General features: G+C 45.5%; 2 protein-coding genes across 10 annotated transcripts in view; one reads left to right on the plus strand and one right to left on the minus strand.

Annotated features, from left to right (window-relative positions):
- Ndel1 (nudE neurodevelopment protein 1 like 1) overlaps nucleotides 1-18,098 on the plus strand; it is a 46,119-nt gene extending 28,021 nt beyond the window's left edge. For 4 of the 8 annotated variants that reach the window (XM_085829907.1, XM_085829904.1, XM_085829906.1 and 1 more), the window contains exons 3-9: nucleotides 108-261; nucleotides 1,436-1,584; nucleotides 3,359-3,495; nucleotides 3,821-3,994; nucleotides 6,580-6,671; nucleotides 9,976-10,127; nucleotides 13,373-14,255. In XM_085829907.1, the coding sequence (XP_085686033.1) occupies nucleotides 108-261; nucleotides 1,436-1,584; nucleotides 3,359-3,495; nucleotides 3,821-3,994; nucleotides 6,580-6,671; nucleotides 9,976-10,127; nucleotides 13,373-13,475 (961 nt within the window). In that variant the 3' untranslated portion in view covers nucleotides 13,476-14,255. Of the gene's footprint in view, nucleotides 1-107; nucleotides 262-1,435; nucleotides 1,585-3,358; nucleotides 3,496-3,820; nucleotides 3,995-6,579; nucleotides 6,672-9,975; nucleotides 10,128-13,372; nucleotides 14,256-16,861 lie in introns of those variants that run through there. The other 4 variants (XM_021176324.3, XM_085829908.1, XM_021176321.3 and 1 more) reach the window with 4 other exon arrangements.
- A 5,028-nt stretch (nucleotides 18,099-23,126) lies between these two features.
- Myh10 (myosin heavy chain 10) overlaps nucleotides 23,127-24,927 on the minus strand; it is a 128,765-nt gene continuing 126,964 nt past the window's right edge. For both annotated transcript variants that reach the window (XM_085829910.1, XM_085829909.1), the window contains one exon: nucleotides 23,127-24,832. In XM_085829910.1, the coding sequence (XP_085686036.1) occupies nucleotides 24,688-24,832 (145 nt within the window). In that variant the 3' untranslated portion in view covers nucleotides 23,127-24,687. The remainder of the gene's footprint in view (nucleotides 24,833-24,927) is intronic.

Genomic DNA, 24,927 nt, shown 5'->3' on the forward strand with positions numbered 1-24,927 from the left:
ACATTTCACGAGAATGTTAATTTTCAGTTAGGAATTACTGACTTGCTATGTAATTATATGAGAGGACACAACTACTAACTTGTTTTTCTCACTTTACTTCTGTTTAGCTTCCAGGAAGCTCGGGATGAGCTAGTTGAGTTCCAGGAAGGAAGCAGAGAGTTAGAAGCAGAGTTGGAGGCACAGTTAGTACAGGCTGAACAAAGAAATAGAGACCTGCAGGCTGATAACCAAAGACTGAAGTATGAAGTGGAGGCGTTAAAGGTAACTGCAGAAGCCCTTCCCTGAGCCCAGTGCTGTTTGGGTATTAAAGTGGGAAGTGTAGGGCCAGCGAAATAGCTTCATGGGAAAGGCACTTGCCACTAACCCTGACAACTTGAGTTTGATTTCTGGGCCCTACATGGTCTAAGAAGAGAACCTTTTTCTTAGTTGTTTTCTGATCTCTACACATGTGCTGTGCATGAGCATATATATGCAGTACTTAAAGTATAGTAATATTTTACAAGTGAGAAATGTATTAACCAAATAGTACTTAAAAAAATTAAGCACCCTCCCAAAAATATGTGTGTGTGTGTATATGTGTGTGTGTGTATATGTGTGTGTGTGTATCCCCCAGGGATGGGTCAGTGGTTGGTAGATGTTTGCCTAGCACGTGCACGGCCCTGGGCTCAGTTCTTCTCTACATCCATGACTTGGAGACTTAGAAGATATTTCCTTCCTTTTAGAAATAGAGTATAGTTTTAAAATAAAACAATATCTTTTATATTCTTTGACCATTTCATGTAAACAATGTATTACCACGTCCACCCCCAGTTTCCCCCTCTCAGCTACTCTCAACATGGTCCCCTACGCCTTGTCTCTTTTTCTCTCCTGTAACCCAGTGAGTACAATTCTGTCTGTTGTAATGTTAACTAATCTTGTTAGCTTGCTCTTATATAGGTCTTGTTTAGGTAACTATAGCTTTAGTGATTGCAAGGGCCATGTTGTATCCAGTTCTGATACAACTCTTTCTCATCCTTTAGTTCTAACATTCTTTGCACTGTCTCTGTGGTGTTTCCTGAGCCTTGTTGGTGGGATAGGATAGTGGTGTTAGAGATGTCCCTTTAGGGCTGAGCACTCAGTCTTGCTCTGGCCAATGCTGAAGGCAGTACTGATCTATGGGTATAAACACATGTTTAGGCAGATAGACATTGTTTAGCAAAAAATCCTGTAAACAGGTCCCTTAATATGGCCTGTGACCTTTGACCTGGTTTACAAGACCAGGCATGAATTCCCTTTCACAAGGCAGCCTCAGATTCAATCCAAAAGTGGTTGGTTACACCTTTAACCTTCATACTGTTATTGTATTAGTGGGCACATCTAGCCTGGCAGGGAAATTCCTTTATTAATAGATGATTACATATTAATAACACATCTTTCTCTGCACCTCTTCTTTCAGGAGAAACTAGAGCATCAGTATGCACAGAGCTACAAGCAGGTCTCAGTGTTAGAAGATGATTTAAGTCAGACCCGGGCCATTAAGGAGCAACTGCATAAGTATGTGAGAGAGCTGGAGCAGGCCAATGATGACCTGGAGCGAGCAAAAAGGTAAAGGAGACTGTGCATTCTATGAGCATACCCAGTTGTCAGCTCAAGCTTTCACATGCGTCTTAGCAACCTGTTTCTCCTCCAGTGTCTTATGTCCTTTGTCACTCATTGGATTTAAAGGAAAAACAACAACATGGGAGACTGAAGCAGGTGGATCTTGAACTCAGAGATCTGCCTGCCTCTGCCTCCAGAGTCTCGTCTCGTCTCGTCTCGTCTCGTCTTGTCTCTTCTCTTCTCTTCTCTTCTCTTCTCTTCTCTTCTCAGATTTATTTATTTATTTATTTAATGTATATGAGTACACTGTAGCTGTACAGGTGGTTGTGAGCCATCATGTGGTCACTGGGAATAGAACTCAGGACCTCTGCTCTCTCTGGCCCAGTTTGTTCCTGTTGGCCCTGCTCATTCCGGCCTAAAGATTTATTATTATATGTAAGTACACTGTAGCTGTCTTCAGACACACCAGTAGAGGGCGTCAGATCTCATTACAGATGGTTGTGAGCCACCATGTGGTTGCTGGGAATTGAACTCAGGACCTCCGGAAGAGCAATCAGTGCTCTTAACCGCTGAGGCATCTCTCCAGCCCTCTGTTATTTTTTCTTAACCACTCTAACTCATACTACCTTATAATTATTGCCTAGTACTTTTCTTTTATACTTATGGGTTGACTCTTGGTTGACATGATGCTAGTCACTGTCCTTGTAGCTGATCCATAAGAGACTTGCTATGATAAACGCTCTGGTAAGAAGAATGTATAGCCTGTTCTAGGGCAGCTCTAGTATCTGGGAACTGAGGAAGCCTTTTTACAAGTTGGGGCATGTCTGCAAAGACTTTTAACTAGGCGAAGAGACAGTGAAAAGGCTGAGAGGCAAGAAGGTGTTTGAAATATGTTATTAAGAGGTTATTTTAGGGGCTGGAGAGATGGCTGAGTGGTTAAGAGCACTGACTGCTCTTCCGAAGGTCCTGAGTTCAAATCCCAGCAACCACATCCATAATAAGATCTATCACCTTCTTCTGGTGTGTCTGAAGTCAGCTACAATGTACTTATGTATAATAATAAATAAATCTTAAAAAAAAGATTATTTTAGGGTGTGTCTGAAGTCAGCTACAGTGTACTTATATATAATAATAAATAAATCTTAAAAAAAAAAAGAAAAAGAGGTTATTTTAGGGCTGGGCAGTGGTGGCGCACGCCTTTAATCCCAGCACTCGGGAGGCAGAGACAGGCGGATTTCTGAGTTCAAGGCCAGCCTGGTCTACAAAGTGAGTTCCAGGACAGCCAGGGCTACACAGAGAAACCCTGTCTCCGGGGCGGGGCGGGGGGAGGGGAGTTCTTTTAGGGCTGGAGAAACTGCTCAGCAAAAGTGCTGACTGCTCTTCCGGAGGTTCTGAATTCAATTCCCAGCACCCACATGGTGGCTCACAGCCATCTGTGATGGGGTCTGATGCCCTCTTCTGGGGTGTCCAAAGACTGCTACATGTACTCATATCCATAAAATCAATCAGTCAATCAATCAGTCTTAAAAAAACATTGGAATTGGTATTCTGAGTTGTAACTTTAGGTTGGAGAATTTTGTATCTGTAGCAGATACCGGGGAATGGGAGCCCACAAGAGTAGGTACGTGTTAATTTTTGCTGACTGAAGTGAAGTCATTCTCCAAATTGGGTCAGGCTGACTGGGTTAAGAATGGCAGGAGATAAACTGATTGCTTTCTTTTGTACTAGCTGTTTGTACATGCTGTTTAATTCATGGGCTTCAAATAATTTTTTTTTAAAGGGCAACAATAGTTTCACTGGAAGACTTTGAACAAAGGCTAAATCAGGCCATTGAACGAAATGCATTCTTAGAAAGTGAGCTCGATGAAAAGGAATCTTTGTTGGTCTCAGTACAGAGGTTAAAGGATGAAGCCAGAGGTAAGCTCCATCACTTAGCCAGTGTTTACCCATTGCCTGCGCCTGAGTAAGCGCAAGGACTGACTAACCCCTCTGATGGTGCTAGGGGTCACCCGGAGCTTGAGCGGTTGGGTAAGCACTCTGCTGCTGAGCTATGTTCCAGCCCTCAGTTTCTCGGAAGCTCTAGTTCTATATGCTTTTACATAGCTTTCAATCGCTGTTTTGAGGAAGCTTGTTTTGAGAACTAGTAACTTAGGAATGTCTATATGATGTTTTGGTTGGGACTTGCAGGGTATATTTGCTCCCTCTAATGAGGATTCCTGCTTTTGTTTGCAACATTTTGCAGATTTAAGGCAAGAACTAGCAGTTCGGGAACGACAACAGGAAGTGACCCGCAAGTCTGCTCCCAGCTCTCCAACTCTGGACTGTGAGAAGATGGATTCTGCGGTCCAGGCTTCACTCTCCTTGCCTGCAACGCCTGTTGGGAAAGGCACAGAAAACAGTTTTCCTTCACCAAAAGGTTTGTATTTTCTCTTGAAGGCCATGTTAGATATCAGTTTCAAATGTATTTGCTGGTGTAGCAGAGCTGCTACAGTTCTGCATGAGTTGCAGTTTACAAGTTACTGTAGTAGCCAGGAAGCAAAGGAAGGCTTGGCTTTCCAGGTCACTGATCTGTCGCAGTGATGATGGCTGCGCTCAACACAAGAGCAGCTTAAGTAAAAGTTTTCAAAAGTTAAAAAGTTTTTAAGTTTTAGATTTTATTTTTAAGACCTTATTTTGGTTATTATAGAAATATATGTTCATGCAGATTCCTTCCTCTTCTCTTCTCTTCTCTTCTCTTCTCTTCTCTTCTCTTCTCTTCTCTTCTCTTCTCTTCTCTTCTCTTCTCTTCTCTTCTCCTCTCCTCTCCTCTCCTCTCCTCTCCTCTCCTCTCCTCTCCTCTCCCTCTCCTCCTCTCCTCCTCTCCTCCTCTCCTCCTCTCCTCCTCTCCTCCTCTCCTCCTCTCCTCCTCTCCTCCTCTCCTCCTCTCCTCCTCTCCTCCTCTCCTCCTCTCCTCCTCTCCTCCTCTCCTCCTCTCCTCCTCTCCTCCTCTCCTCCTCTCCTCCTCTCCTCCTCTCCTCCTCTCCTCCTCTCCTCCTCTCCTCCTCTCCTCCTCTCCTCTCCCTCCTCTCCTCTCCTCCTCTCCTCCTCTCCTCCTCTCCTCCTCTCCTCCTCTCCTCCTCTCCTCCTCTCCTCCTCTCCTCTTCTCTTCTCTTCTCTTCTCTTCTCTTCTCTTCTCTTCTCTTCTCTTCTCTTCTCTTCTCTTCTCTTCTCTTTCCTCTCTCTCTGTCTCTGTCTCTATCTCTCTGTCTGTCTGTCTCTCTGTTTGTCTTTTTCAGGCCTGGGTGTTGAACCCAGAGCTCTGTGTTTGCTTGGCAAAAGGTACTGACACTGATCTATATTCTCAGTTCCATGTAGTAGATTTAAATTTGAAAGTACAAAAAAGATAAGTTTTACAGGTGTTTTTTTTTTCTTCTTTATTTGAGTTATTTCTTATACATTTTTTGCTACCATAGATTGGTGGTTAGTTTTGAGACAGAGTCTCACCAAGCCTAGGATGGCCTGAAGATGACCTTGAATTAATTCCTGATCTTTGAGCCTCTCCCTCCCAGGTTCTGAGATTATAGGCATGTGCCATCACACCCAGTGTCTCCTGTTAAGTTTTTTGGTCCTACCTAAATAATTATTTCTTGCTTTTGCCATTTAGTATGTCAAGATACGGAGAGAACTTTGAGTTACTATCTAGATTGATAGAAGGTTGGCTCAAATAGAACATTTTGTTACTGGGTCTTGAACTGCCCACAAAGGTAACATGCAGGGGGAACTGATAAGATTATTCTTGTTTATTTAGTGTGTGTGTTAAATCGCATAAGGAGGTGAAGCCTTCTGTGGCCAGCCTGAGAGCCTGAGAGCCTTGCAGCTTAATCCCAGAACTTTCCAATCCCACTTGTTTAGGTAGTCAGCAGTTCATATCCCAGCTTCCACTGCCCCCCATGCCTTCCTGCCCTTCTCAAAATACATTTTATCCTCTAGAGTGAGAGGAGGTTCTATGGGCAATTAGGACAACATTTCAGGCTGGCCTCAACCTCAGAGATCCCCCTGCCTATACTGTACCCACATACTGTGCCCAGTTTTCCATATTTTTTTAGTTTTTTTCAATTGCAAGTAATTTTTTATACAATATTCTGATCATGTTTTCCCTCCCTCATCTCCTCCCAGACCTTCCCCATCTCCCCACCCTTCCAACTCTATACTTTCTGTCTGTCTTAGGAAAACAGGGAAATTCAAACAAAAAAGAATAAAACAAAACTAATGAACTAACAAGAAAAACAAAAAGAGCATGAGAAATACATACATATGCAGGCAGACACCCATCCCGTAAAATACAAAACTGAAAATGGTAATGTACAAGCAAAAGACCAGAAAGGTTAAAAAAGCCAAAACAAAGCAATATGAGACCAAAAAAACAAAAACAAACAAACAAAAACTACCAATACTTTTGGATTGGTTTGTGTTGGTCACCTGTGCTGTGGGCATAGGGCCTGCCTGTAAGTATGGTGTGTCAGCCCTGTGAGATGCCCATGGAGACTAGCTTTTCCTTTGTGGATGGTTGTCAGTGAGTTGGCAATAGCTCCTTGGTTAGAGATGGGGTTCATGTCTACTTCCCCATCTTAGCACTGGGGTCCTGGCTGGTGTGGAGCTGTGCAGGCACTGTGCATGCTGTCACAGTCTGTGAGTCCATGTGTGGCATGATGCTCTTATATGCATCCTTGTAGCATCTGTTAGGGAGACAGTGTGCAGCCCTGTGCCCTCAGTTCTGTTCTCAGGATCTCCAGAAATACCTGTTGAAATGTTTAAGGATCTTTGTCCTTGGAGCAGTTTGGAGAAGTGACCCACTGATGTAGTTTAATGGTTAAGCTTCTTTATACTGCTTCTCTTTATACTTTGTCCGTACCTTGAAACAGTATGATATTGCTAAATGCGTTTTGCTTTGTGACATCATCAATATAGTCCAAATATAAAGGGAGCTGCTGATGTTATTCCTCTGTGTTTCTCTTTCTGTAGCTATACCAAATGGCTTTGGAACCAGTCCACTAACTCCTTCTGCTAGGATATCAGCACTAAACATCGTGGGAGATCTCTTGCGGAAAGTAGGGGTAAGCATTAGTTATTTATCACTGTGTTTCCACTGCGGAGGTAGTATTGAACTGCCTCTTTCCTGTGGTGAGAGCCATATGAAGCTGAGAAGCCCCTGAGAAAACCCGCAGCCTGGGCTTCGAGGTTACCTATGTAACTCTTCCCATTGCTGTCCTCTCTACAGTGCAGCACCTCAAGTTCCGTTCTTTGCCCCTGGCTCTTACTCTTCTGTTTTTTTCCTTCATCTTTTATTTTGTGGGCTAGTGTGTTGCTTGGGGCATTGCCAGCCACTCTTATCTGGGGCTTACTGCTCTCGGACACCTCAGCTTCAGTGCCTCATCTCGACTCTAAGCTTGACTTAAGTGACTTCCCTTTTGAAATATGACACTGGTTGTTTCTCTATCTAGTTTTTAAGACGTATGTATTTCGTAATTTTTTGTGTGTGTGTTGTCTGCTGAGGTCAGAGAGGGTGTTGGATCCCCTGGGGCTGGAGTTAACAGATGGTTGTGAGCTGCTGTGTGCTTGCTGAGGATCCAACCCCAGTCATCTGCAAGAGCGGCAAGTGCTGTAACCTCGGAGCCCGCTCTCCAATTCTGGCTTTTCTGTCTTTTTTTTTTTTTTAAACAAAGTTTTTAAAAACTGGCTTTTTGATTTAATAATTTTTTTTTTATTTTTTATGTGTCTATGTGTGTCTGAATGTGAGTATGTGTATAAGAATTCAGGTGTCCTATGAGACCAGAGGGGTCAGATCTTCTGGAACTGGGCTTAACAGCCATCTGATAAAGGGATCTGGGAACTGAACTCAGGTCCCCTGATTACACTCTGTTAACCACTGAGCTGGCATCTGGCCCCAGGTCTTTTGTTTCTCTATTAAAATATGAGTTCCAGGGATCAAACTCAGGTTCTCAGGCTTGCGGGGCAAGCACTTTTGTCTGCTAAGGATTTTACACTGCACTGTCTTGCGGGTCCCTGGAACCTCTTGAATGTTAAGTCAGTACTCTGCCACTGAGCTATACCCCTCTTAAGCCTGACCTCTTTCCCTTTCTTCTTTCATCTCCTTTTTTTTTTTCTTTTTGTTCAGACACTGTCTATTGTGAACATAGTTCACACTGGCCCAGCCTGGACTAGAACTCACTATAGCTCACGCTGGCCTTGAACTCATGGTACTTCTGTCTCTGTGTGCTTAGTGCTTGGGATTATTTAGCATACCTAGCTATTCTTTTCTTTTTTTTTTTTTTAAAGAGACAAGGTCTCACTCTGTAGCCCAGATGGACATGGTATTTGCTGGCTTCCAACTCAAATAAGTGTCTGTTTCTGCCTCCAAAGTGCTGGGTTTAATGTTGTGCTCCTCCATGCTTGGCTTTTTAAATTTTTACAAAGCAAAACTATAGGCCATTTTTTTTTAAAACATTTATTTATTTTATGTATGTGAGTACACCATTGCTCTCTTCAGACACACCAGAAGAGGGCATCAGACCCCATTACAGATGGTTGTGAGCCACCATGTGAGTTGAACTTGGGACCTCTGGAAGAGCAGTCAGTGCTCTTAATGGCTGAGCCATCTCTCCAGCCCAAGGCCATTCTTTATATTATGCCTCTCTTTTACCAGCACCTTTGTGGCCCTTGACTGCGTATGTACTCTAGACATTCTAGCCTGCTATTCCTGATCAAGCTGCTTCTTCTTTTTTCTTTTTTTCTTTCTTTTTTTTTTTTTTTGTTTTTCGAGACAGGGTTTCTCTGTGTAGCCCTGGCTGTCCCGGAACTCACTCTGTAGACCAGGTTGGCCTCGAACTCAGAAATCCGCCTGCCTCTAACTCAGAAATCCACCTGCCTCTGCCTCCCGAGTGCTGGGATTAAAGGCGTGCGCCACCATGCCCGGCCTGATGAAGCTTCTAAGACTGCTTGGTGATGTCAATGTGGTCAAATCCAATGTGTGCACTGCTCTGAGTTTTATTTGAAGCATTCAGTGCCAGTGCCCCCACCCTCCTCAGAATGCCCTCTTTTGTTGGCATCTCTGATGTTTTCTCTTGTCTGTCCCCACTCTGCTATGCAGTTCTCTTTCTTTTGTCCTTTTTTTCAGTGAAGATCTTACTGTTCACAGTCATGGTTTCATCTACCACTGGATGTCAGGTTTCTAAGTCTTAACCTCTAGAGCATTTTTTTCCTTTGAAAAAACCCAGGGCTTGTACCACCTGTGTGTATCACTGATGCCTGAAACATAATTTTTTTCCCTGCCATGTGACAGATGTCAACAGATATTTACATGGATGGACAAATCCCTTCATTGAATATAGGAAATTCAAGAGTTCAGTATGAATTTATTTACAAGTCAGAGCATCCTAGAGGGTCATTACTTCTGTCATTATTGAACTAGCGCATTGTACTTTTACCATAAGAAAGGGGCAGAAGAAAAAGAAGTTTCAGTTTGTTTTGGTCCTGTTTCATATATATATTTTTTAAATGATGGGGTAGGATGTCCATACAGATTCTGAAAGTGTATATTCTCTGTGGATTTCTAGTCCTTTAGTCTTGTGAGTTGGAACGGACTATATTCTTTTTTTCACCATGGCATATATTTTTCCTTTTTTGGGAGCTAGTGGAAAGACAATTCATTTGGGAGAAATTTTGTTGGGAAAGAGGGATTCCATGATATCCAGGTGTGGAGAGATGAGAAGTTCCTGTCCTTTCACATCAACTGTGCCGGTGACAGGTGTGGTAACAGGTGTAAGGGAAGATAACACGATTTAGAGGTAAATGATAAAGGGGCAGTATCATTTGCAGGTGAATTAACTATAGACAAAAGGTATCAGGTATACAGTTTATAGTATACTATCACAAAGAAAATGCATCACTTTATGTGAGATTGGAAATGGATCTGTTCTGATGCAGTGGAAAAAATACACAGAAGAACCTCTAGGAAGAGCGCACAGCATGAGAAACACCTCAAACAGATGATTGTGTGCAGTGCTTGCTGCACACACTAATCTCAGAAGTCCTAATCTCAACCAGTATTGCAGGACTTAACAGGCAATGAATGAATGGGGTTGAAAGGTCTGGGGTCTTTACCTACCTACTGGCACCATGGTTTTCTTAGCTGTGGATTGTATGTGTCCTCAGTGATACTGAGAGGAAAAAGTTACATTTCTGAGGTCATTAGAAAGAGGGTCAGTGTAAATATCCCTTGTTCTACTAGAAAGACAAGTGATTATGGCTTCACTGGTGGCCATTATCCTGGAGGCTGAAGCCTGAGATAGAAATGGTTTGAGATGCAGTTTTTTTTCAGTACAGTCACTGTTTTGACAGCCATTCCTTCTTTCTTTGTAGGCTTTAGAATCCAAGTTAGCAGCTTGCAGGAACTTTGCAAAAGACCAAGCATCCCGCAAGTCTTATGTTCCAGGGAGCGTTAACTGTGGGGTAGTGAACAGCAACGGCCCAGAGTGCCCAAGGTCAGGGCGAGCAACTTTCTTCCATAAAGGGTAAGTCCTTGACTTATTTATTTATTTATTTATTAGCAGTTCTAGGGCTGAGACAAAGCTAGGGCTTCATATGTGCTAGACAGTCATCCTGTCCCTGAGCTACAGCCCCAGCCCTCAGACTCCCTGATGAGGTGTAGTGAGGTTACCAGAGTCCTGAAGGTCACACACACTCAAAGTTCCCTGCTCTTCTTGTTCAAGTCCCAGAAGATAGAGATCTGTTATCGTCTTGTGGTTCCCAAGGAGTTTGCTGCCCCTGGAATCTACAGCTTCTTTCCTGGGCATAGACTCTTACAGGCAACTGTGCTGGGCTCAGGAGAATCTGCAGAGCTCCTGTGGGCCTGCTCTCCAGATCCTTACAGCTTGGAAGACTCAGCAAATCTTCTTTAAGGACAGGGGAGATAGTTTGTACATAGCCTGTATGTCAGACCTTTTATTTGAAGATTTTAGAAAAATACAAAGTTCTAAAGTATTTAGACACTGGGTAATATACAAGTGAGAGTCCAAGGCCAGCCTGGTACTTAGTGTGTTTCCAACTGGCTAGAGCTTCATTGTGAGACTGACTTTAAAAAAAAAAAGTGTGTGCGTGCTTATATTTAAAAAAAAAAAAAAGCTTTAAGCTTAAAGCCGTGGTTTATTGTTAATGAAAACATTTCAGTTGTCATAGAGTATGTGCACTAAAAAGTAAGCCTCCTAGTTCCACACTATTGTGGCCATTCCTTAGAGTTAATTTTCAGGCATGTAAAAATCAGATTTTTATGCATGTGCAAGAGTGCAGTTTAAATACCGCTCAGTAGCTTGCCTGTTTTGATTTACATTGCCAGTATCTTTCCCTGTCAGTCTGTTTCATTCTGCCTTGTTTTGTTTTCTCTCTAATATGCATAGCTGTCTTCTTGTTCTAGGTAGGGAGCTAGTTAGGACCTATGCTCTGTCTGCTGGTCACCTCAGGTAGTTGTTACTGGAGCAGCAGCTGCCCTGCTCATGATCCCTCGCCATTGTCTCTTGTGAGCCGAATAGGCAGCTTTAAAAACAAAACAGAACAAAGCAGGGACAGCTCTAGAAAACGTCACAGTATTTTTAAAGGTGCTTATATTTCTGATGTCCTCAGTATTTACAGCTTGCTTATGGATGACCCGATTGTTATATACAGTGTGCTCTCTCTTTGCTGTTGTTTTTGGTTTTGAGACAGACTCTCACTATCGAGTCCTGGTTGTCACGGTGCTCACTCTGCAGACCACCTGTGCTGGAGCTGCAGGCATGTACCACCATGCTCAGCTGCAGTCTGCTGTGGAAAAAGAGGTTTAAGGCCAGGCATGGTAATGCATGCTTTTAATTCCTGGCACTGGGGAGATGAGTTCAAGAGTGGACTACAAAGTGAGTCTAGGAGAGCCAGGGCTACACAGAAAAGCGAGAAACCCCGTCTCAAAAAACCAAAACCAAACCAAAAACAAAACAAAAAAAAAGAATTGTTCATCCTGTAGTGGAGAATCAGGGCCTATTTCTTTCTTGAAAAGGATACAACAAGGACCACTTACTAAAAGCACATTGTAAAATATCAATTTGTAAGACAGAACTCTGTTTTAACTCTTAAAGTTTCTCTGGTAGGCTAATTAGAAAATTAACTCTTTATCAGGCTAGGGAGTGCATATTTTTGAGCAGGGAACATGATGTGAATAGGCATGTCCACATTAGACTAGCCACTCCCCAAATGATACAGAGGAAGAATAAAGGAAGTCTTCAAGAGTGTTGGAAACTTGTGTTTGCTCTGTAGTCTCTCTCTGTCTCTGGAATCATGTTGGGCCATAGGCGGCATCTTGCAGTGTGAGGAGGCATGAGCCATTGCCATTGAGGTCACTGCCCTTCCCTTGCACTTGCCTGCCATCCCAGTGTGCCAGGGCGGGCATTGCTCAGACAGAGGGCCTGCCCTAGGATGTGGAGCAGCAGTGTAAGCTGAAAGGAGTGACCGGGAACTCTGCTGAACTCTTGCCCCAGGAGCAGCTAGGATGCAGCTCTCCCCATCTCCTGAGCTGCGCTGAGACGAAGGGCAGAGCAGTGCTTTTCCTTTTCTGACAGAACCACTTGTAGTCACACTTTGTGTTTCGTTTTAAATTATGAAAAATTTATGCTACACTGTTTCAACCAAGAGTGAAACATGCTTTTATGGATTGGCTCTCGAGGGTGTTTGCTTTATCTAACAAGTGGATTGTGGATGCACACGGCAGTGTTAACCGCAGTTGCTTGAGGGAATCACCATGTCATCACTATGCTCTGGAGGTCACTCTCCCGTGTTTGCTGTGTGACCCGATCCTTGATGCTTTGCTCTCATTCACCTGTCTTGGGGTCTGCCTGGCTTCCTAATCTCTCTCTCTCTTTTTTTTTTTTTTTTTTTTTTGGTTTTTCGAGACAGGGTTTCTCTGTGTAGCCCTGGCTGTCCTGGAACTCCCTTTGTAGACCAAGCTGGCCTTGAACTCAGAAATCCGCCTGCCTCTGCCTCCCGAGTGCTGGGATTAAAGGCGTGCGCCACCACTCCCGGCCCCTAATCTCTCTCATGTGTTGACTAGATAACAGCCAGGATGTTAGGTTTCAGCTCTAAGAGGAAAGGGCAAACAGCCTGGTTCCTAGATACATTATCAACTCTGGCATGTTAAAGGAAAGCCAGTCTCTGTAGAAATTAGAAGTGTGGCTTGGGACTTTAGCATGTGAAAAGACCCATCCTAAAACCTTGGCTGTGGCTGTGGTGCTGGTCTTGCTTGCCCTTTGCTCCTGACAGGTGTGTCTGTAGCTCCATCGCAGCAGCTTACTAGTGTGCCCGGAGCCTGACAGGCAGGTGGTTGTGAGCATGTGCACTTCATGTTGCTCACAGTCTTCACAGGGCACTGGCCTTATATGAGTCACAAGTACTTTTGCAGATTCTGATTATATGAGGACTTCTTATAACTAGGAGTTTGTCTTCTGGGATTTCTCTCAGCCCCTCAGATGCAGGCTGTTGTGCCTGGTCGCCCTCGTTACTCCACCACTGATCCTCTTTCTATTCTTGAGGATATGCAGTTTGTGTGTTACTTGAATTTGCTCTAAAACATTTTATTTTCTTGGTTTCATTTGTGTTACTTGCACATGGTGCAAATTGTGGGCAAACAAGTCAGGTTTTTCTGGGTCGTAAGTAGGTAGGTGTGGTGGGTTCATTTCAGGGCATGATGTGAAAATAGTGTTTGTATTGCTGTTTAATGATTTTTCCTTTTTTTTATTAGGCAAGAAAAAGTCATATTTCCCACGTTGTTCATGGGTAACTCAATTTGTTTGCTGTGCTTTCTTCTCTGTCTTAATCATGCTGTGTGGTGGAAGACACATTAACAAACTGGTTTTACTAACTGCATGGGGTGGACTCAGCTTTAACCAACTCTTAGCCCATGAATAAGCTCTCAAGACCCTGTTTGACTTGATTGCCATTGCTGTGACTTGATCACACACACTGTTGCTGCTCTGTAGAACAATAGCCCATCAGGAGTTGAGTGCCTGTGCTCTCAGCTAGTTGAGGGCTGAGGTGGAAGGGGCTTGAGCTCAGGAGTTTAGGCCAGCTTGGCAGCAGGGTGAGACACCACTTTAGCAAAAGCTAAGCATAGTGGTCTGGGTGGCTGAGTCTCCCTGTGGCAGGATGAAGTTTGAGTTGAGGGGTGGAGGCAGTTCCAGGATCTTATCTCACTGCCTTCATGGGGATGATCGCCTCCTGCCTTGAATTTGCTTCTGTTCTCTCCTTTCAAGAAGCTGAAGATAGTGAACTCTCTCTCCCTATGCTTTGGTCTCCACATTGAACTGGGATGGTAAATGGGAGATGTGTAGACTCGCCCTTCTCTTTCTGAACTGTTGCTGTAGCCTGGCTAGAGGCCTGGAGCTGCCTGGAAGTGCTCCAGCCTCTGTTTATGCACAGGGAGAATGGGCTCTGGCTGCCCTCTTCCTACTGCATTCACAGGTACTCCTTTTCTGCTCTGACAGGCCGAGCTTTGCTCTTTGTGTTGTTAGATGGTAGACTGCCCTCCTGACTGGCTGAGAAGGTGCAGTTTCTGTTGCTAGAGCATCTTTCTGGATTTGCAGTCAGGTCCCCCCCCACCCCCCACCCGAGACAGGGTTTCTCTGTGTAGCCCTGGCTGTCCTGGAACTCACTTTGTAGATCAGGCTGGCCTCGAACTCAGAAATCCACCTGCCTCTGCCTCCTGAGTGCTGGGATTAAAGGCGGGCGCCACCAACGCCCGGCGGTCAGTTTTACCTTAGCTAGACTTGGGGTATAAATTCATGAATTACATGTCTGGAGCTTTTTTTTTTTTTTTTTTTTTTGCATATTTGATTCCTAGTGCTGTCTCCATCCTTGCCTGTGCCTTTCATTTAATTCTGGGCATTTATTTCTTCACATTTGCATCTGGTATATTCAAAGGTTGTTCTTCTTTTGGAAATCTTTCTCATTGAATGAATTTAGTTTCCTGGAAGGACCTCTCCAGACCAAAAACACTTCTGGAGACCAGCTTTCTATTCTTCTGGTTTTAACTTCTTACTTCTTGATTCAGAAGAGAAGTGCTAGGTGAGAGCCTCTGCTCAGCCCACTGCCAAGTTCTCCTATTCACACAGAGATGTTACTGGCTTTCTACTAGAGCTCATATGTACTGGGGCATGGAACTGGTTGTTCACTGAGGGCTTCTGAGTGGCTTGTGACTAGAGGCCGAGAAGAGGTAGGACGCCTGGAGGCAGCTGGAGCTGAACAACTCACTAACAGCTCAGTGGATGAACCTGGGCTAATGATTGGATCTTTTCTTGGTTTGTTTCCCTCTTTAACAGTGGAGACGAACTTGATCCTACTTTAAAAGTGCATTTAATTTAGTCCTGTACCATTTCTGTGTGAGGGACTATCCTTGTGGCTGCTGCTTTTGCATACTCCAGCAGAACATATGACAAACTCTTGGCAACCTACAGTGTGCCCCTGTCTGAGTTGGGGGTATTCTGTAATGTAGTTGAGGACAGGAATGGAGGTTTGTGTGCCAGATACTAGGTCTCCTAAGTAGTTCTTCCTCTGGTGGTCGAGAGCATCAAAAGCTGCTCAAGGTCTGTACAGGCAAGTGACAGGTGGGGTTGTGAGGCAGGCACCACACGGGCAGGCAGACAGAGTGCCCGAGACCAGGAGGAACCAGGCCTGTAGCTCTTGTGAAAGAAGAGAGAACCCTGCTGCCGAGCACGGAAGTAGGACAAGGAATGAGGCTAGGGGCTGGAGTAGGATGTATCCTGCTGCTGTTGGTTTCTGTGTGTGGATTAATGCAGATTTCAAGTATGGGCTGTGTTCAGTCTCTTAAAACATGAACTTTTTGTTTTGTTTTGTTTTTTTTGAAACATGAACTCTGTTTCCTGGTAGTTGTCAAGTTCCTCTCCATGTCTGTTTCTGTGTTGCCATTGGCGACTGCTTATGAACCAGTGGTCTTTGCAGGGAATATATATGGCTTACTTTTTAGAGAATGTCTCTCCATGTGAGTCTGTATTCAGGTCCTTGAATCCTTCTGCAGCAAGTGGGGGACAGTGTTGGGCAAGAATGATGCATTGTGGCCCCTCAGAGTCACTAATGGGATGGATTCTCCTACCAAGTGTCTTAGACTAGAAAGGCAGAGCTGCCTCCTGAGGTCTGTGTCTTGCCCTCTCCTTCCTCCTCCCCTGGCTTCCTGTGACTGCATGCTGGTGGGTGGGTTGGGGTGCCCTCCACTTGCTGGGTGTGCCTGAATGCTGGCCCTTCTGTGGAACTGGGTTGCTGTGTTTAAGAAACAAAATTTTCTCATCTAGCTTTGCTTGCTAAGCATTAATTCTTTTCACCTTGAGAAACTGATATTGGAATAGATTTATACCATAATAAATTATAAACCAGTAAAATTTATCTGCAACTCAGAGAATACATTTTGTTAAAATTTTCTTCTATGATATAGATGATTATATATGTGTATATATAATATGTATATATAGTCCATACATTATATGTTTACATATGTGTATGCATCTATATTCATTCTAGACTTAACTACATAGATCATAGTGTCTGTGTAAAAGGCTAGAATAGAATAGAACCTAGGCTGTACACTGCTTGCATTTTCTTTCTTTTTTTGGGAGGGGTTTGTTCTGTTTTTTTCTTTGTTTTGTTTTTTTTTTTTTTGAGACAGGGTTTCTCCATGAAGTCCTGGCTATCCTGGAACTCTCTGTAGATGTCCTTGAACTCACAGAGCTCTGCCTGCCTTTGCCTGCCGAGTGCTGGGATTAAAGGCGTGCACCACTACCGCCCCACTCTTTTCTTTTAAATAAACACTGAACATAGGCAGTTTAGCTAGCTTGCCCCTTTTTCCTTATATCATTAAATACATTCTGAATATGTTCCTATTAAAAGTACTGTAGAATATATTCTTAATAGTAGTATTTATATTTCATTGTTTGTTGTATAATTATTTAATGAGCTCTCTGAGACTTTTTAGTGGTTAAAAAGAAAATCAGAATTTGTTTATGGTGGCCCATATGGCAAAGTTGCCTAGAAAGGTGTACATGGTCTTAGTACCCCAGCATTGAGAACAAGCCATTCTCCAGTGCTTTGAATAGCTGTGATCCTACTGTGGGTAAGGAAGAGGACTAGTTATAGAAAGCAGCTAAGTTTCCTATGTGTAGAATGATTTTAAATGAGTCTCTTTTTCTTTTTTTCTTCCCTTGCTATTCTGGTCACCCCACAGGGCAGTAAATGGCTTTGATCCAGCTCCTCCTCCTCCTGGGCTGGGCTCCTCACGCCCATCGTCAGCACCGGGTATGCTGCCTCTCAGTGTGTGAGTGCCCGGCTTCCAGGTGGGGCCCCTGCCCTCTTCCAGCAGCCCAGGACACCTACGCCTCGTCCCTCGGTGCCTGGGTCCAGCCCTGTGCCCCTCTGTCCGCCTCTTCACCGCTGGCAGAGGGCAGGCTGCATGCAGTGGCGGCTGCTGGGCCCTGCCCAGCCCCAGGACTCTGCGCGATATCAATACTGGCTATTTTCTCTTCTCGCCGTAGTGCCGTTGGTTTCACATGATTGCACTTTTGTGGGTCACAAGTGATACATACGTGTATTACTCGATCACTGGATGTGGAAGTACCCATTCATCACATCTGCCTCATAGCCCCCATCTTTGCTGTGCTGATAGGATTTAGTTGTGTTTAGGACATTGCAGATCTTCTAGAAGTTTCCCCTCAATCAGGTTGATAAGACCTTCTAAGCTTCTGCCAAGCATCTTCAGTGCTCACAATCATGTGTCCCCTAGCCTCACCCCTGCAGTTCAGGCCTGTTTCTGTCAGAGTCAGGAACATCTCTGAATTATGGAACACTGTCTGTACCTTCTGACTTTATGTAAGCAGTCCATTCCATTGCTTGTTTCTCAAAGCAGCGAGATACCTGTCTGAGCTGCAGGAGGCAGGGGCAGCTGGGACATGGGCACTTCAGGGCCGAGCCTCTGTGTTGCCTTCTCCTCTGTCCTCAGACTCAGGAGGCAGGTGGCAATCTCCTCGCCAGCATTCTAGGCCCTCAGTTCAATGACATCTCTCAGAGCATTTTTGTTTTCTCCTCTGAAGGTCCATCCAGTTGCATTGGGAAGGGTTGAGGGGCCTGATTCTGGGGCTGGCTAGTGCCAGCTCTCGGGGGCAGACTGGCTAGGTGTTTGTCCCTTGCACCCTATGATTATTCTCATGCTGCACTTACTGTTTACATTTGTTTTATTGTACATAGGTTTGTAAACATTATTGCCTAAGATATTTGTATATAACTTGGGCTTTGTAGCTTTTATTTATTCAGACTCATATGGCATGTTAATTAATGACTTACGATGGTGTCCTACTCTGGGCAGCTGTATAGGATCATCATGTGGTTAAAAGAAGATACTTCCCTCCAAAAAAATCTTTTAATGTGGAAACAATAAATTTCACAGAAAAAAAAAGGGGTTGAGGTTGCTTTATTTGGTTCCTGCTGTCCCATGAGAAAAGACTACATGGAGGAGTTCAGTGTCTCTTCTCCCACATGGATGTGATGGAGAACAGGTAGGAAATGATAAGATTGAGACCACAGGAGAAACTGTAGTCACGTGTTTCTCATCTTGTACCATTCCCAGGGGCAGCCTGAGAATGGCCCAGACCCCACAGGATGGCAGGACTGGTGGGCTCGCCATGGTGTACCTTCGTGGGCCCAGGCACGGCTCTTCCGTTTGCACTGCATAGGACATTGTTTGCTGGAAGTGCTGCAGTTAGAGACATTGCATGGGTGTGGGCTGTCCTCACACTTCTTTCCCTGGGTTGATGTCAGCAAGTGAGAGAAAGTCCTGGTGTTTGGTAGCAAAGTTGCAGCTGCCATGTTGAAGAAACTACAATGGGGTGTGTATGAGTGCCTTGTGTTCTGAACCCTGCCTGCTTACAGCAGCATACTTATGGCTTAAAACTACAAGTGTGCTGAGTGTGGTGTATAGGCAGGTGGATTTCTGAGTTCAAGTTCAAGGCTAGCCTGTTCTACATAGTGAGGTCCAGGACCGCCAGAAGTATGTATAGCGACCCCATCTCCACCCTCACCCCCAAACCAAACCATAAAACAAGAACAAAACCAAGTGAGCAAAAGCAAAGTTAAGGAAATCAGATTCCTAAATGACTAGGAAACAAGATAACCTTTAACTTTCTGTTAACACATGACAGCAACCTCTTTATAGTTTGTAGTTAGAGATTTTGTCCTAGGCTGACTGACCAGGAGGCACTGGTAGCCATGTGTGCTCTGAATAGTAGAAGATGGTCTACCCTGACTCACCATTTTGGAAGGATGGATAGATCAGAGTTTGAGCAGTTAGCAGACCCAAGACCTAAAAGATACTAAGCACTTAGACTCCTTTGGTGGACTCGGGTGAGGCTGAGCCCCCCGACTCTGGCCTCAAGGGATTTCTCAGATCTTCAGAGGTTTCGTACCCAGCCTGCTCTGTCCGCTGCTGCTCGTGGGCTCGTGATGGGGGTAGATAGGGAAGCTGCTGTTGCTTTGGGTCCAGGGCTGCCAACACAGCAGCGTGTTACACATACTTTCTGTCTCTTGCTGGGAAGATGTCCAGTCAGTCCTGTCTTTAACATGTTTGTAGTAGCCCTCTCCATGTGACCCATGTGGACGCTGTTTGTGAGGGCTCTTCTTTAGCACCCTGTGAGACGGATGATGGTTCAGGCGACTTTATCTTGCTGGTCTGACTCTTGCCTCTAATATAGTTGCCCCAGTGCCTGTTCTCCTGGGGGGTGCCTGTGGCCAGCTGTTATTGAATCCTCCGGACCAAGAATTTGATGAGCTTGGTCTGTTGGTTCTGTGGAAGCCTTCCCTCTTGGAAGTGCTAATCCACACTCCCCCAATCCCACTCAGTGTCTTCCTCAACAAGTAGAAGACAGGGTCCCACTTCTTGGCTCAGAATAACTAGAAACTACTAAGTCAGCTGAGAGCCTCAATATCTATTGTGGGGCCAGGGGTGGGGCGGGCACTTGCCCCTGTTTGCAGAAAGGACAGCTCAGAGCAAGGCCAGGACTGGCCATAGGACTATTATCTTTTTCTGTTGTGCTCTCCTCTCAAATGGGAGGATTAGCAATTCGCTGTGTGGTACGGACCCGAGGCATCCCTCCTGCCTCAGCCTCCTGACCCCTGAGCTTGATAGCTGCAGTTCACTGTGCCTGGCTTGAAGAGGCACCTACAGAAACAACAGTCTGTTAGCGCTTATGTTGGGGGACCGGATGGAGTTTGTGCTGTTTATGATGATTTGTTCCGCTGTCCCTCTGCACCCACAGGATTTCTGCTCGCCTTTCCTTGTCAGCCTTCCTTCCCGGAGGCAGACATGACCAAGCGCACTGAAGTTTAAGCAGGTGGCATACTTGACTGCCGTCTCCACTAACATGCAGGAGGTAGAGTCCTGCCTGGATTGTGGTCGTGGGGATGCCTGCGAGGGCAGGGCTCACTGCTGGGCTGGCAGAGGGCCTGAGGAAATGCCACCCATGAGAGGAATGAGAGAGGTTCAGCGGCAAGCCCCGCTGCTTGCTGCACTAGAGATTGGAGCTAGGAAAAAGATAATATTACTGACTCCTGCGTGATAGGGAAGTGCTATTGATCTTTTAAGTCACTCATTTTATGGTGTTTACTCTCCATGTCTTTTTTTTTTTTTTTTGGTTTTTCGAGACAGGGTTTCTCTGTATAGCCCTGGCTGTCCTGGAACTCCCTCTGTAGACCAGGCTGGCCTCGAACTCAGAAATCCGCCTGCCTCTGCCTCCCGAGTGCTGGGATTAAAGGCGTGCGCCACCACGCCCGGCTTACTCTCCATGTCTTAATCCAGCCTTATAGTGTAAGGCTATAAAAGTTTGCTTTGGGGATACTACTCCATGATAGTAAAATACAGTAAACCCCAGTGTCTGATGGCAGGGCATGGAATAGGCAGGGTGCTGATGTAGTCAGTGAGAAGAAAACTTTGAAGCAGCAACTCGTTCAGTTTAAAACAACTAATCCAGGGCTGCAGAGTGTGTAGTGAGTGGGACTTACTCTCCAGATTTGAAAACTGTTGCCAAGGTTGCCCAAAGAAAAGTCATAGTAATAACATTGTTACTGTGCACGTTGGCCTGAGACCTATGCTGAGAGGCAGGCTGTGTGGCTGCTCTGAGCCACCTGCCACCTCAGGGAGTACCAAAACAGCTTCTCATGTGTCTCCTGGCTCTGGACTCATGAGGGAGCCATTTTGCAGAGCCTGAGACAGCACCGTTAGAAGATTCCCCTTCACCACTGAACAGTAAAATGCTTATCTCCTAGACCTTTACTAAAATGCTGTTACTTTCTGTGTGGAGGTATTCAGCCTGCATGTCTGTATGTGCATCATATACGTGCCTGGTGCCCGTGGAGGCCAGAAAAGGGTTTTGGACCACCGAGCCATCTCTCCAGCTCCCATGTACTTCTAATATGACTGAAAGCTTTGAATGTCTGCAGAAAGAGTTCTCGATAGGTCCATCGCCCTGGCTTCCCCAGGGCTAGGGTTAAAGGCGTGGCTGGCTTACCACCTGGCACTTGTAAGTGTATCACAGTTGATACACCATGAGGAGGAGGAGAGATGGCCTGGAAGGACCTGACTGTCAGGGGCCTGCGTTCTGAGCTACTCTCCTGACCCAGGGTTGCCGTCTTCCTATTTTCCCAAGTAGAGTCGGCATCCTGTGCTGTGGTGGTGTGATTCCTGAAAGGCACATCTCACTCTCATCTCCAGAACTTTCTCCCGAGTGGCTGACAGCCATTCTGCCGTGAGTCAGGCAGTGACAGCCACCTACTGACTGACTGAGGTGTGAGATTTCAGGCATTTTAGGATCTACACCATCTGTATCATCTCAGTCAGTTGGAATGAAACTCATTGGTTGTACTTTGAAAACAAATGAAGGCGGCCACACCACTGTAATGAGTTAGACTGAATTTCCAGCCTCATAGGGCTTGAAGGATCTGGGCTCCCTACTTGGTATAACACATAGGGAATGTAATATCCAGCCCATAGGTAGCTAGTATTGACCAGCACTGTGAGGTAAACATACCCTTCCATAGCTCCATGTCACATTCCTGACAGCTGTGTCACTGGGCAGGAGTAGACTGTAGGGTCTGGCCTGTAGCTGAGCTAGGACAGCCTTTTAGTGAAGGCTGGAGACTGCTCTTACTGTCTTAGGAAGGTAGGGAAGCAGAGGGACCCAGCCATGGGGGTGATGTGGCCACAGGCTTGCTGGCTTTTTTATATATACTTATTATTATATATAAGTTCACTGTAGCTGTCGTCAGAAGAGGGCGTCCAATCTCATTAAGGATGCTTGTGAGCCATTATGTGGTTGCTGGGATTTGAACTCAGGACCTTCGAAAGAGCAGTCAGTGCTCTTAACCGCCTAGTCCACAGGCTTTCTTCTCAGACCTGCTGCGGCTGTGGGGAGAGAAGCCATCAGTTTTCTCTTTCAGAGTCTAATGTATAGCCATTCTGATTTGTTTTTGTATGGGAGGTGGGAGCAAGCCTGAGACAGGGAAGCTTGCTTTCTAGTGTTTTTCCTTTGTATTTAACATCTGTCCATCAGTAGTATTGGGCCCAACTGTGGGTCAGTCAAACCAGAGCGACAGTGCTGTTGGCTAGAAGGACATCTTAGCTAATGTTCAGGCCATGGAGGAAACGGATGAGCAGCAGAGGCCCTGGAGTCTTCCTGGTGTCAGGATGTTGGTTGGAAGCCTGCCATCAAGCCAGGAATCAGGTTCAGTGCTGTGGTTACAGTGAGTATCCATGCCTTGTCCAGGAGAGACTTTGTAATTTGACTACAGAGGGAGGAATTGTTTAGCGATCAATGGTTCCTTCAACTTAGCATCTTTGTGGAATCAGGAACTGGTCTTGGTCCACAGAGTCTGTTTCTCCTGGCAGGCTGAATTGTTGAGAAGCTGACATGCCAGTCAGGCTGCACAGGAGGGAAGAATGATTGAGAAAAACAGGCTTCTACATCCAAGTTCTAGGATACGGCCCCAGAGGTGAAGCCTGCCTGGATCTCTGTCCCACCAACCACCCTTCTTCTCCCATGGCCAGGATGGGTTTCCTACGCCCTTGTGTTGTAAGAGGCCTAAATACACCTAGGGTGTGTGTGCTCACTTCATGCTTCCCTGGGGTTTCTTTACAATCCCAGACAGTAGATACCAGCAAGGTTGCTGGTGGGGAGCCGGTGCAGCGGCTCCTCCCGTTTGTTTCCCACTTCTCTGGTACAAACACGCCATCCCAAACTTTTGGGTTTCCTTAAAAATGGTCTAACCTAGTCTAGTCTTCAGTGACCGGGCCAAACACTTGTACATTGTCCCCTGCCTTCAGGTGTTGGCCGTTTGCTGTTTTTGGGAGACCCCCACCCTGGTGTGCTTGGTTCAGGTGCGTGATTCCCCCTCCAGTCAGGCCACAGATGGGAAACCAAGAACAGAAGGTGCGGAAGCAGAGTCCATGGTCACATGATTATTCTTGTTTATTGAGGTCTGTTTGTTCTCAACGGGTGCTTTTTCCTCCAAGTAAACAGAGCAGGCGCAAATATCTATAATGAATAAATTTATTGTCTTACAAAAATCATTGTCTAGAAATATGGGAGTACAAGAAAAGATATTTGCAGTCAGGTGTCTGGTGGTCAACAGCCAGTACAATTCATACAGGGGAAATCAAAGATTCCAAACCCATGTGACCAGTTCTTCCTCACAGATGTTAAAGCTTTTAACCCAAAAGGTCCGTGTTTTCCAGCACATCGCCACGGTCGGGGCTTGTCATTAACACTGATTTGCTGTCACTGAATGTTTGCTTATCTACTTCACTAGAGAGGTACATGATATGAAGCACAGTCAGAACTTAATACATTAAGTTGTTATAGAGGCAAATAATATATTTAACATTGTCTTAGTACTGTAGTGTCTAAGGCACTTTCTGTAATGTCAGTTTGCTCAACTATCAACCAAAAACAGAATGCTAAGTGTTCATTGTAACACTGTCCAAAGGAAGGGAAAGGGGAAAATGAAGGGTCACACGCCCGCTGGCATGTCAACATTCAGGCAGATGGCATCTTCTTGAGGCTATAGCCTCATTGACAAACTTGGAACACACCTCCGACACAAAACTAATATTCCCGTTTTGGGCTCAAAGCAGTGGCTGAATTTGCAAGAGGGCTTGACTGCTTGGCGAGAGGCCTTCTGCGAGCACCCCAAGGGTCACAGAGGCTCACTCCTGAATTGAGGGCATCATCAAGCCAGACACTCAGGAGACCACCTGGAAGTTACTGTGATGGCTGCCACCCGGGGCACCTTATATGTTGTGGCCACTGTCCTCTCTGTGCACAGAGCTCTGAGACTATTCACATTGAGATGGTGGGGACACCATAAATTTGAGGGGCAGGGTCACCCTTTGGGAGATGGGCAGGAGAACCCCAAATGGATGCTGCTTCCCCAATCCAAACCCACCCCTAAGCCGCCAAAGCCCCTCTCCCAGTTTGCTCACGGAGACAGTGATCACTATTCACAGGAAATGAGAGACACAAGTGCAGGTTAGGTTCACAATGTTCTAAGAGAACAGGTGTGGTTGAAGGAAGGGTCAGGGCCACATGAACACAGAACTAAGGTAGGTACCTGTCAGTAGGACAGGGCATGCAGAGCAGCTGAGCACAGTCCGGGGGCAACCCTCAGGCCCAGCCACTGGCAACAAAGGGCCTGGAGTTTGTTTCAAAAAGGTTCTTTCTTCTTAATGTGTCATAAAATGGTCTCTTGATGAATACATGGAAAATAGATGCAACGATGAGACAATCTGTTTAATACGCATGTGTTGTGGAGGTGTATATATAAAAAGGGGCAATTGTACCTAGTCTGAAGCAGGATATAGTCTGCGCAGGCCGCAAAGCCTTAAGACACAGTTGACTTTCCTGGAAGGAATCTGGGAGCTTGCCATTCCCGAGCAGTGAGTGCAGGGCTCAAGCAGACTGGTGCTGGGATGAGTTCTGGCCTGTCCTCAGCATCACCTATGACCTCCTGTGCCTATTCAGATTGGGGTGGCTGTGTGTCATTGACATCACTGGTCTTACTTTCTGTGTCGTCATCTGACAGCTCTAGCGATGCCCCCTCAATGTGCAGCTGGCGCCGGCCAGATCGGCTTGAAGAAAAGCTGATTGGACCGCCCCGCCTGGGAAAGAGAAATGCACAGGAACGTGAGGCTGCTGGGTTCTAAACAAGGCTCACTCTACACTGTCCTTCTACCCCGTCTGGGGCGTCACGGCC

This window comes from Mus caroli, unplaced genomic scaffold (assembly GCF_978045245.1).
Source record: "Mus caroli unplaced genomic scaffold, Mus_caroli_1 scaffold_13, whole genome shotgun sequence".
Classification (NCBI taxonomy): Eukaryota; Metazoa; Chordata; class Mammalia; order Rodentia; family Muridae; genus Mus; species Mus caroli.